The sequence below is a fragment of the Pristiophorus japonicus genome, unplaced genomic scaffold (genome assembly GCF_044704955.1).
Source record: "Pristiophorus japonicus isolate sPriJap1 unplaced genomic scaffold, sPriJap1.hap1 HAP1_SCAFFOLD_118, whole genome shotgun sequence".
Lineage (NCBI taxonomy): Eukaryota > Metazoa > Chordata > Chondrichthyes > Pristiophoridae > Pristiophorus > Pristiophorus japonicus.
The window spans coordinates 1-12260 of NW_027250842.1; the positions used below are offsets into that span (position 1 = coordinate 1).

The window sequence follows — 12260 nt, forward strand, 5'->3', positions numbered from 1 at the left end:
CACAGCGACTGATAGAGGAGGGGGCAGTGGCAAGTTGTTCGGGGCAAATTGCGATTGACGAACGTTTCTGACCAGGAAACAGAGAGGGTGGGTGAGGGCAGTGAAGGAAGGCAGGAAGGAAGGGTCAGGAAGGATGGACGAGGGAGGTCCGTTACTGCCCCTTGGCGCTCTCTGCCTCGAGGTTAGCAACCCAGCCGATAGTGCGATCCCTACTCTCGGCCCACGGGACGAGCGGCCGGTAGTCAAAGTGCCGTGCGGCCTTGTCGGTGCGTACGGTGAAGGCTGTGGTGATCATGCTCAGCGTGTAGCGGTTTAAGGCCGGGTTGAAAGCCACGATGGGCCGCAGGAGCCACTGCAGGGCCTCGAAGAGGCAGGCCAGCAGGTAGAGGCCGCAGAAGGGGATTGGGGGCTTCTGGCCCAGCATCCGGATGCCGCTGCGCCCCAGCAGCTCCATGTCGAAGTCCTCGTAGCTCAGATAGGGAGAGTCGTCGTAGCAGAAGTAGGCCTCGCCTCCCACAAGGCCCGGCCTCTGCTGCAGGGCCTTGGCCGCCAACAGGTGCATCCACGCCACATTCCCTGCGGGAGGGAGATGGGAAACAAAGGTTAAACGGCCTCTCGCCCCCTCCCCCGCACCGCCCCATCCGTACCATCTCATCACAGCGTGACCCCCGGTCCCAAAGGGGGAAAGGACAGTGTATCTAACACACTGTGACACCCGGTCCCAGAGGGGGAAAGGGCAGTGTATCTAACGCACTGTGACACCCGGTCCCAGAGGGGGAAAGGACATTGTATCTAACGCACTGTGACACCCGGTCCCAGAGAGGGAAAGGACAGTGTATCTAACGCACTGTGACACCCGGTCCCAGAGGGGGAAAGGACAGTGTATCTCACGCACTGTGACACCCGGTCCCAGAGGGGGAAAGGACAATGTATCTAACGCACTGTGACACCCAGTCCCAGAGAGGGAAAGGACAGTGTATCTAACGCACTGTGACACCCGGTCCCAGAGGGGGAAAGGACAGTGTATCTAACGCACTGTGACACCCGGTCCCAGAGGGGGAAAGGACAGTGTATCTAACACACTGTGACACCCGGTCCCAGAGGGGGAAAGGACAGTGTATCTAACGCACTGTGACACCCGGTCCCAGAGAGGGAAAGGACAGTGTATCTAACGCACTGTGACATCCGGTCCCAAAGGTTCAAAGGACAGTGTATCTAACGCACTGTGACACCCAGTCCCAGAGGGGGAAAGGCCAGTGTATCTAACGCACTGTGACACCCGGTCCCAGAGAGGGAAAGGACAGTGTATCTAACGCAATGTGACACCCGGTCCCAGAGGTTTAAAGAACAGTGTATCTAACGCACTGTGACACCCGGTCCCAGAGGGGGAAAGGACAGTGTATCTAACGCACTGTGACACCCGGTCCCAGAGGGGTAAAGGACAGTGTATCTAACGCAATGTGACACCCGGTCCCAGAGGTTTAAAGAACAGTGTATCTAACGCACTGTGATACCCGGTCCCAGAGGGGGAAAGGACAGTGTATCTAACGCACTGTGACACCCGGTCCCAGAGGGGGAAAGGACAGTGTATCTAACGCACTGTGACATTCGGTCCCAGAGGGGGAAAGGACAGTGTATCTAACACACTGTGACACCCGGTCCCAGAGGGGGAAAGGACAGTGTATCAAACGCACTGTGACACCCGGTCCCAGAGGGGGAAAGGACAGTGTGTCTAATGCACTGTGACATCCGGTCCCAAAGGTTCAAAGGACAGTGTAGATAACGCACTGTGACACCCGGTCCCAGAGAGGGAAAGGACAGTGTATCTAACACACTGTGACACCCGGTCCCAGAGGGGGAAAGGACAGTGTATCTAACGCACTGTGACACCCAGTCCCAGAGGGGGAAAGGCCAGTGTATCTAACGCACTGTGACACCCGGTCCCAGAGAGGGAAAGGACAGTGTATCTAACGCAATGTGACACCCGGTCCCAGAGGTTTAAAGAACAGTGTATCTAACGCACTGTGACACCCGGTCCCAGAGGGGGAAAGGACAGTGTATCTAACGCACTGTGACACCCGGTCCCAGAGGGGTAAAGGACAGTGTATCTAACGCAATGTGACACCCGGTCCCAGAGGTTTAAAGAACAGTGTATCTAACGCACTGTGACATTCGGTCCCAGAGGGGGAAAGGACAGTGTATCTAACACACTGTGACACCCGGTCCCAGAGGGGGAAAGGACAGTGTATCTAACGCACTGTGACATTCGGTCCCAGAGGGGGAAAGGACAGTGTATCTAACGCACTGTGACACCCGGTCCCAGAGGGGGAAAGGACAGTGTATCTAACGCACTGTGACATTCGGTCCCAGAGGGGGAAAGGACAGTGTATCTAACACACTGTGACACCCGGTCCCAGAGGGGGAAAGGACAGTGTATCTAACGCACTGTGACACCCGGTCCCAGAGGGGGAAAGGACAGTGTGTCTAATGCACTGTGACATCCGGTCCCAAAGGTTCAAAGGACAGTGTAGATAACGCACTGTGACACCCGGTCCCAGAGGGGGAAAGGACAGTGTATCTAACGCACTGTGACACCCAGTCCCAGAGGGGGAAAGGCCAGTGTATCTAACGCACTGTGACACCCGGTCCCAGAGAGGGAAAGGACAGTGTATCTAACGCAATGTGACACCCGGTCCCAGAGGTTTAAAGAACAGTGTATCTAACGCACTGTGACACCCGGTCCCAGAGGGGGAAAGGACAGTGTATCTAACGCACTGTGACACCCGGTCCCAGAGGGGTAAAGGACAGTGTATCTAACGCAATGTGACACCCGGTCCCAGAGGTTTAAAGAACAGTGTATCTAACGCACTGTGACATTCGGTCCCAGAGGGGGAAAGGACAGTGTATCTAACGCACTGTGACACCCGGTCCCAGAGGGGGAAAGGACGGTGTATCTAACGCACTGTGACATTCGGTCCCAGAGGGGGAAAGGACAGTGTATCTAACACACTGTGACACCCGGTCCCAGAGGGGGAAAGGACTGTGTATCTAACGCACCATGACACCCGGTCCCAGAGGGGGAAAGGACAGTGTATCTAACGCACCATGACACCCGGTCCAGAGGGGGAAAGGACAGTGTATCTAACGCACTGTGACACCCGGTCCCAGAGGGGTAAAGACAGTGTATCTAACGCACTGTGACACCGGGTCCCAGAGGGGGAAAGGACAGTGTATCTCACGCACTGTGACACCCGGTCCCACAGGGGGAAAGGACAGTGTATCTAACATACTGTGACACCCGGTCCCAGAGGGGGAAAGGACAGTGTATCTAACGCACTGTGACACCCTGTCCCAGAGGGGGAATGGACAGTGTATCTCACGCACTGGGACACCCGGTCCCAGAGGTTTAAAGAACAGTGTATCTATGATTTGGACTTGAACATACCCACATACACGCGGCCATGCTCCACCTCTTTCCCGGTGAGCCGCAACCTTTTGCGGCCGTATTTCACCAGCGTCCGATACAGTCTCTCCATCATTCCATTGCCCTCCCCATAAATCCCTGTCGGTCGCAGCGCGCATGTGACCAGCCTCCTCTCGCCTGCAACCTGTCCACAAAACACAGGGTCATTGTTGGGACGTAATGTGCTCGCCAAGGCAGCCGTATCCAAAACTCTGCTGCCCCCCTCTCCCCCTCCGCCTCGCCCTGTGTCCTAACTCGCACCGAGTCCCACTCACCCATCACCCCCTGTGCTCACTGCCCTGTGTACTAACTCACACCAAGTCCCACTCACCCATCACCCCCTGTGCTCACTGCCCCTTGTCCTAACTCGCACCGAGTCCCACTCACCCATCACCCCCTGTGCTCACTGCCCCGTGTCCTAACTCGCACCGAGTCCCACTCACCCATCACTCCCTGTGCTCACTGCCCCGTGTCCGAACTCACACCGAGTCCCGCTCACCCATCACCCCCTGTGCTCGCTGCCCCGTGTCCTAACTCGCACCGAGTCCCGCTCACCCATCACCCCCTGTGCTCGCTGCCCCGTGTCCGAACTCGCACTGAGTCCCGCTCATCCATCAGCCCATGTGCTCACTGACCTACATTGGCTCCCAGTTAAACAATGCCTCGATTTCAAAATCCTCATCCTTGTGTTCAAATCCCTCCATGGCCCTCACCCCATCCCTATCTCTGTAAGCTCCTACAGCCCCTATACCCCTCCCTATCTCTGTAACCTCCTCCAGCCCCGACAACCCTCCCGATCTCTGTAACCTCCTCCAACCCCTATACCCCTCCCTATCTCTGTAACTTCCTCCAGCCTGTAGAATCCTCCCTATCTCAGTAACCTCCTCCAGCCCCTACAACCCTCCCTATCTCTGTAACCTCCTCCAGCCCCTACATGCCTCCTTATCTATGTAACCTCTCCAGCCCCAACATCCCTCCCTATCTCTGTATCTTCCTCCAGCCCTATAATCCTCACTATCTCTAACCTCCGCCAGCCCCTGCACCCCTCCCTATCTCTGAAACATCCTCCAGCCCCTGCAACCCTCCCTATCTCTGTAACCTCCTCCAGCCCCTATATCTGTAATCTCCTCCAGCCCCTACACCCCTCCCTATCTCTGTAATCTCCTCCAGCCTCTACACCCCTCCCTATCTCTGTAATCTCCTCCAGCCCCGACACATATCCCTATCTCTGTAACCCCCCTCCAATCTCCACAACCCTCCCTATCTCTGTAACCTCCTCCAGCCTCGATACCCCTCCCTATCTCTGTAACCTCCTCTAGCCCCTACACCCCTCCCTATCTATGAAACCTCCTCCAGCCCCTATACATCTCCCTATCTCTGTAACTCCCTCCAATCTCCACAACCCTCCCTATCTCTGTAACCTCCTCCAGCCCCTACACCCTTCCCTATCTCTGTAACCTCCTCCAGCCCATACACCCCTCCCTATCTCGGTAACGTCCTCCAGCCCCTACACCCCTCCCTATCTCTGTAACCTCCTCCAGCCCCTACACATCTCCCTATCTCTGTAACCCCCTCCAATCTCCACAACCCTCCCAATCTCTGCAACCTCCTCCAGCCCCTACACCCCTCCCTATCTCTGTAACCTCCACCAGCCCCTACACCCCTCCCTATCTCTGTAACCTCCAGCCCCTATACCCCTCCCTATCTCTGTAACCTCCTACAGCCCCTACACCGCTCCCTATCTCTGTAACCTATGCCAATCCCTGTGGTGCCAGAGGACTGGAGGACTGCTAATGTGGTTCCTTTGTTTAAGAAGGGAGAAAGGGATAGACCGAGTAATTACAGGCCAATCAGCCTAACCTCAGTGGTGGGAAAATTATTGGAAAAAATCCTGAAGGACAGGATAAATCTTTCCTTCGAAAGGTATGGATTGGTCAGGGACAGTCAGCATGGATTTGTTCAGGGAAGGTCGTGACTGAATAACTCGATAGAATTTTTCGAGGAGGTAACCAGGAGGTTCGATGAGAGCAGTGCGTTTAGAAACATAGAAAATAGGTGCAGGAGTAGGCCATTCGGCCCTTCGAGCCTGCACCGCCATTCAATGAGTTCATGGCTGAACATGCAACTTCAGTACCCCATTCCTGCTTTCTCACCATACCCCTTGATCCCCCGAGTAGTAAGGACTACATCTAACTCTTTTTTGAATATATTTAGTGAATTGGCCTCAACAACTTTCTGTGGTAGAGAATTCCACAGGTTCACCACTCTCTGGGTGAAGAAGTTCCTCCTCATCTCGGTCCTAAATGGCTTACCCCTTATCCTTAGACTGTGACCCCTGGTTCTGGACTTCCCCAACATTGGGAACATTCTTCCTGCATCTAACCTGTCTAAACCCATCAGAATTTTAAATGTTTCTATGAGGTCCCCTCTCATTCTTCTGAACTCCAGTGAATACAAGCCCAGTTGATCCAGTCTTTCTTGATAGGTCAGTCCAGCCATCCCCGGAATCAGTCTGGTGAACCTTCGCTGCACTCCCTCAATAGCAAGAATGTCCTTCCTCAGGTTAGGAGACCAAAACTGTACACAATACTCCAGGTGTGGCCTCACCAATGCCCTGTACAACTGTAGCAACACCTCCCTGCCCCTGTACTCAAATCCCCTCGCTATGAAGGCCAACATGCCATTTGCTTTCTTAACCGCCTGCTGTACCTGCATGCCAACCTTCAATGACTGATGTACCATAACACTCAGGTCTCGTTGCACCTCCCCTTTTCCTAATCTGTCACCATTCAGATAATAGTCTGTCTCTCTGTTTTTACCACCAAAGTAGATTACCTCACATTTATCCACATTATACTTCATCTGCCATGCATTTGCCCACTCACCTAACCTATCCAAGTCACTCTGCAGCCTCATAGCATCCTCCTCGCAGCTCACACTGCCACCTAACTTAGTGTCATCCGCAAATTTGGAGATACTACATTTAATCCCCTCATCTAAATCATTAATGTACAATGTAAACAGCTGGGGCCCCAGCACAGAACCTTGCGGTACCCCACTAGTCACCGCCTGCCATTCTGAAAATTACCCATTTACTCCTACTCTTTGCTTTCTGTCTGACAACCAGTTCTCAATCCATGTCAGCACACTACCCCCAATCCCATGTGCTTTAACTTTGCACATTAATCTTTTGTGTGGGACCTTGTCGAAAGCCTTCTGAAAGTCCAAATATACCACATCAACTGGTTCTCTCTTGTCCACTCTACTGGAAACAGCCTCAAAAAATTCTAGAAGATTTGTCAAGCATAATTTCCCTTTCACAAATCCATGTTGACTTGGACCTATCATATCAACTCTTTCCAAATGCGCTGCTATGACATCCTTAATAATTGATTCCATCATTTTACCCACTACCGATGTCAGGCATACCGGTCTATAATTCCCTGCTTTCTCTCTCCCTCCTTTTCTAAAAAGTGGGGTTACATTGGCTACCCTCCACTCGATAGGAACTGATCCAGAGTCAATGGAATGTTGGAAAATGACTGTCAATGCATCCGCTATTTCCAAGGCCACCTCCTTAAGTACTCTGGGATGCAGTCCATCAGGCCCTGGGGATTTATCGGCCTTCAATCCCATTAATTTCCCCAACACAATTTCCCGACTAATAAGGATTTCATTCAGTTCCTCCTCCTCCTTACTAGACCCTCTGACCCCTCTTATATCCGGAAGGTTGTTAGTGTCCTCCTTAGTGAATACCGAACCAAAGTACTTGTTCAATTAGTCCGCCATTTCTTTGTTCCCCATTATGACTTCCCCTGATTCTGACTGCAGGGGACCTACATTTGTCTTTACTAACCTTTTTCTCTTTACATATCTATAGAAACTTTTGCAATCCGTCTTAATGTTCCCTGCAAGCTTCTTCTCGTACTCCATTTTCCCTGCCCTAATCAAACCCTTTGTCCTCCTCTGCTGAGTTCTAAATTTCTCCCAGTCCCCGGGTTCGCTGCTATTTCTGGCCGATTTGTATGCCACTTCCTTGGCTTTAATACTATCCCTGATTTCCCTTGACAGCCACAGTTGATCCACCTTCCCTTTTTTATTTTTACGACAGACAGGAATGTACAATTGTTGTAGTTCATCCATGCGGTCTCTAAATGTCTGCCATTGCCCATCCACAGTCAACCCCTTAAGTATCATTCGCCAATCAATCCTAGCTAATTCACGCCTCATACCTTCAAAGTTACCCTTCTTTAAGTTCTGGACCATGGTCTCTGAATTAACTGTTTCATTCTCCATCCTAATGCAGAATTCCACCATATTATGGTCAGTCTTCCCCAAGGGTCCTCGCACTACGGTATTGCTAATTAATCCTCTCTCATTACACAACACCCAGTCTAAGATGGCCTCCCCTCTAGTTGGTTCCTCGACATATTGGTCTAGAAAACCATCCCTTATGCACTCCAGGAAATCCTCCTCCACTGTATTGCTTCCAGTTTGGTTAGCCCAATCTATGTGCATATTAAAGTCACCCATTATAACTGCTGCACCCTTATTGCATGCACCCCTAATTTCCTGTTTGATGCCCTCCCCAACATTACTACTACTGTTTGGAGGTCTGTACACAACTCCCACTAATGTTTTTTTCCCTTTGGTGTTCTGCAGTTCTCCCCATATAGATTCCACATCATCCAAGCTAATGTCCATTCTAACTATTGCATTAATCTCTTCTTTAACCAGCAATGCTACCCCACCTCCTTTTCCTTTTATTCTATCCTTCCTGAATGTTGAATACCCCTGGATATTGAGTTCCCAGCCCTGATCATCCTGGAGCCACGTCTCCGTAATCCCAATCACATCACATTTGTTAACATCTATTTGCACAGTTAATTCATCCACCTTATTACGGATACTCCTTGCATTAAGACACAAAGCCTTCAGGCTTGTTTTTTGAACACCCTTTTTCCTTTTAGAATTTTGCTGTACAGTGGCCCTTTTTGTTTTTTGTCTTGGGTTTCCCTGCCCTCCACTTTTCCTCATCTCCTTTCGGTCTTTTGCTTTTGTCTCCTTTTTGTTTCCCTCTGTCTCCCTGCATTGATTCCCATCCCCCTGCATATTAGTTTAACTCCTCCCCAACAGCACTAGCAAACACTCTCCCTCGGACATTGGTTCCGGTCCTGCCCAGGTGCAGACCGTCCGGTTTGTACTGGTCCCACCTCCCCCAGAACCGGTTCCAATGCCCCAGGAATTTGAATCCCTCCCTGCTGCACCACTGCTCAAGCCACGTATTCATCTGCGCTATCCTGCGATTCCTACTCTGACTAGCACGTGGCACTGGTAGCAATCCCGAGATTACTACTTTTGAGGTCCTACTTTTTAATTTAGCTCCTAGCTCCTTAAATTTGTTTCGTAGGACCTCATCCCTTTTTTTTACCTATGTCGTTGGTACCAATGTGCACCACGACAACTGGCTGTTCTCCCTCCTTTTTTTAGAATGTCCTGCACCCGCTCAGAGACATCCTTGACCCTTGCACCAGGGAGGCAACATACCATCCTGGAGTCTCGCTTGCGGTCGCAGAAACGCCTATCTATTCCCCTTACAATTGAATCCCCTATCACTATTGTTCTCCCACTCTTATTCCTCCCCTCCTGTTCAACAGAGCCAGCCATGGTGCCATGAACTTGGCTGCTGCTGCCCTCCCCTGATGAGTCATCCCCCTCAACAGTACTCAAAGCAGTGTATCTGTTTTGCAGGGGGATGACCACAGGGGACCCCTGCACTACCTTCCTGCTGGTCTTCCATTCCCTATCTGGCTGTGGACCCTCACCTGCGGTAAGACCAACTCGCTACACGTGATACTCACGTCATTCTCAGCATCGTGGATGCTCCAGAGTGAATCCACCCTCAGCTCCAACTCCGCAACACGGTCCGTCAGGAGCTGGAAGCGAATAACTTCCCGATATAGTGTACATGGATTTTAGCAAAGCTTTTGATCAGGTTACACATGGTAGACGGGTCACGAAAGTCAAAGCCCACGAGATCCAGGGCAAAGTGGCAAGTTGGATCCAAAATTGGCTCAGAGGCAGGAAGCAAAGGGTAATGTTTGATGGGTGTTTTTGCGACTGGAAGGAAATCCCTCCCTAAACCTCTCCGCCTCTCTCTCCCTCCTCCTTTAAGATACTCCTTAAAACTAACCTGTTTGACCAAGTTGTTAGTCACCTGCCCCTAATATCTCCTCATGAGGCTCATTGCCTGATCATTACTCTTGTGAAGCGGCATGGGTCGTTTAGCGACATTGAAGGTGCTGTATGAATGGGAGTTCTTTCACTCCGGGTAAATGGGTCCCCCTGAGTGCGACCTTTGATCTGCGACCCTCCCAGACCCTGGCGCCCCTCAATCTCGGTCTCACCTTCGCCCCGTTGGCACTGAGGACAAGTTTCTCCGCCTCGGCCTTGCTCTGTGCGTACGTCCCCTCGTTCAGAACGTTATACTTTGTATCCTCATCGCCCCTGTGAAGACAACAAGAGGCTGCGGACAGACTGGCGAGATCACAAGGACAATCAGGACGGCCGGGGCAAAGTGCGATCCCAATAAACGGTTCTCTCCCTTCTGGTACACTACGGCCCGTGTGTGTCTCAGTGTCTCCTGTACATGTACAGTACACACAGCGCGTAAAAGAGAACGATTCACTCCCGTTTGGTACTGTACACCCCGTGTGTGTCTCAGTGTCCCCTGTACATGTACAGTACACAGCGGGTAAAGGAACGATTCACTCCCGTCTGGTACTGTACACCCCGTGTGTGTCTCAGTGTCCCCTGTACACGTACAGTACACAGAGGGTAAAGGAACGACCCACTCCTGTCTGGTACTGTACACCCCGTGTGTGTCTCAGTGTCTCCTGTACACGTACAGTACACAGAGGGTAAAGGAACGACCCACTCCTGTCTGGTACTGTACACCCCGTGTGTGTCTCAGTGTCTCCTGTACATGTACAGTACACAGAGGGTAAAGGATCGGTTCACTTCTGTCTGGTACTGTACGCCCCGTGTTCTCTGAAGGTCTGCACGGTGTTTATATTATATGAAAACACGCACACTTACATATATACACATATATATGGGAGATTGTACTACGTTAAAGGCGCTATATCAATACAAGTTGTTGTATATATACACACACATACGTACATATTTCAAAGTATTCACGGCACAGAAATAGCTCCGTGCCGGGGGTTATGCTCCACACACGCTCCCACCGACCCCTCTCCATCTCACCCCATCACCATATCCTTCTATTCCTTTCTCCCTCATGTGTTTATCCAGCTTCCCCTGAAATGCATCGACACTAATCGCCTCAACCGCTCCCTGTGGCAGCGAGTTCCACATTCTCACCACCCTCTGGGTAAAGAAGTTTCTCCTGAATTCCCCATTGGATTTATCAGTGACTGTCTTATATTGATGGTCCCCACAACTGGGAACATCTTCTCTACGTCTACCCTATCAATCGCCGTCATAATCTTAAAGACCTCGATCAGGTCACTACACAGCTGTCACCTTTCTACAGATCTCCAAGTGTGGTCTGACCCAGGTATATGGGACCAGAACTGTGCACAGTGCTCCAAGTGTGCTCTAACCAAGGTATATGGGACCGGAACTATGCACTGTGCTCCAAGTGTGGTCTAACCCGGGTATATGGGACCAGGACTGTACACAGTGCTCCAACCCAGGTATATGGGACCAGAACTGCACAGTGCTCCAAGTGTGGTCTAACCAAGGTATATGGGACCGGAACTATGCACTGTGCTCCAAGTGTGGTCTAACCCGGGTATATGGGACCAGAACTGTGCACGGAGATCCAAGTCTGCTCGAACCCAGGTATATGGGACCAGAACTGTGCACGGTGCTCCAAGTCTGCTCAAACCCAGGTATATGGGACCAGAACTGTGCACGGTGATCCAAGTGTGCTCTAACCCAGGTATATGGAGACCAGAACTGTGCACATGTGCTCCAAGTGTGCTCCAACCAAGGTATATGGGACCAGAACTGTGCACAGTGCTCCAAGTATGGTCTAACCCAGGTATATGGGACCAGAACTGTGCACGGAGATCCAAGTGTGCTCTAACCCAGGTATATGGGACCAGAACTGTGCACAGTGGTCCAAGCGTCGTCCAACCCAGGTATATGAGACCAGAACTGTGCACAGTGCTCCAAGTGTGGTCCAACCCAGGTATATGGAGACCAGAACTGTGCACAGTACTCCAAGTGTGGTCGAACCCAGGTATATGGGACCAGGACTGTACACAGTGCTCCAACCCAGGTATATGGGACCAGAACTGTACACAGTGCTCCAAGTGTGGTCTAACACAGGTATATGGGACCAGAACTGCACAGTGCTCCAAGTGTGGTCTAACCAAGGTATATGAGACCAGAACTGTGCACAGTGCTCCAAGTGTGGTCTAACCAAGGTATACGAGACCAGAACTGTGCACAGTGCTCCAAGTGTGGTCGAACCCAGGTATATGGGACCAGGACTGTGCACAGTGCTCCAAGTGTGGTCTAACCAAGGTATATGAGACCAGAACTGTGCACAGTGCTCCAAGTGTGGTCTAACCCAGGTATATGGGACCAGAACTGTACACAGTGCTCCACGTGTGGTCCAACCCAGGTAAATGGGACCAGAACTGTGCACAGTGCTCCAAGTGTGCTCCAACCAAGGTATATGGGACCAGAACTGTGCACAGTGCTCCAAGTGTGGTCTAACCCAGGTATATGGGACCAGAACTGTGCACGGTGATCCAAG

The 12260-nt window shown here is 51.5% G+C and overlaps 1 protein-coding gene across 1 annotated transcript in view; it reads right to left on the reverse strand.

Annotated features, from left to right (window-relative positions):
* Positions 1 to 151: 151 nt before the first annotated feature.
* The window catches only part of LOC139242056 (3 beta-hydroxysteroid dehydrogenase type 7-like), a 69760-nt gene continuing 57651 nt past the window's right edge, over positions 152 to 12260 (reverse strand). Inside the window, exons 4-6 of the mRNA XM_070870201.1 lie at positions 9871 to 9970; positions 3446 to 3608; positions 152 to 576 (exon numbers count right to left, since the gene is read on the reverse strand). Of these exons, the coding sequence (XP_070726302.1) occupies positions 152 to 576; positions 3446 to 3608; positions 9871 to 9970 (688 nt within the window). The remainder of the gene's footprint in view (positions 577 to 3445; positions 3609 to 9870; positions 9971 to 12260) is intronic.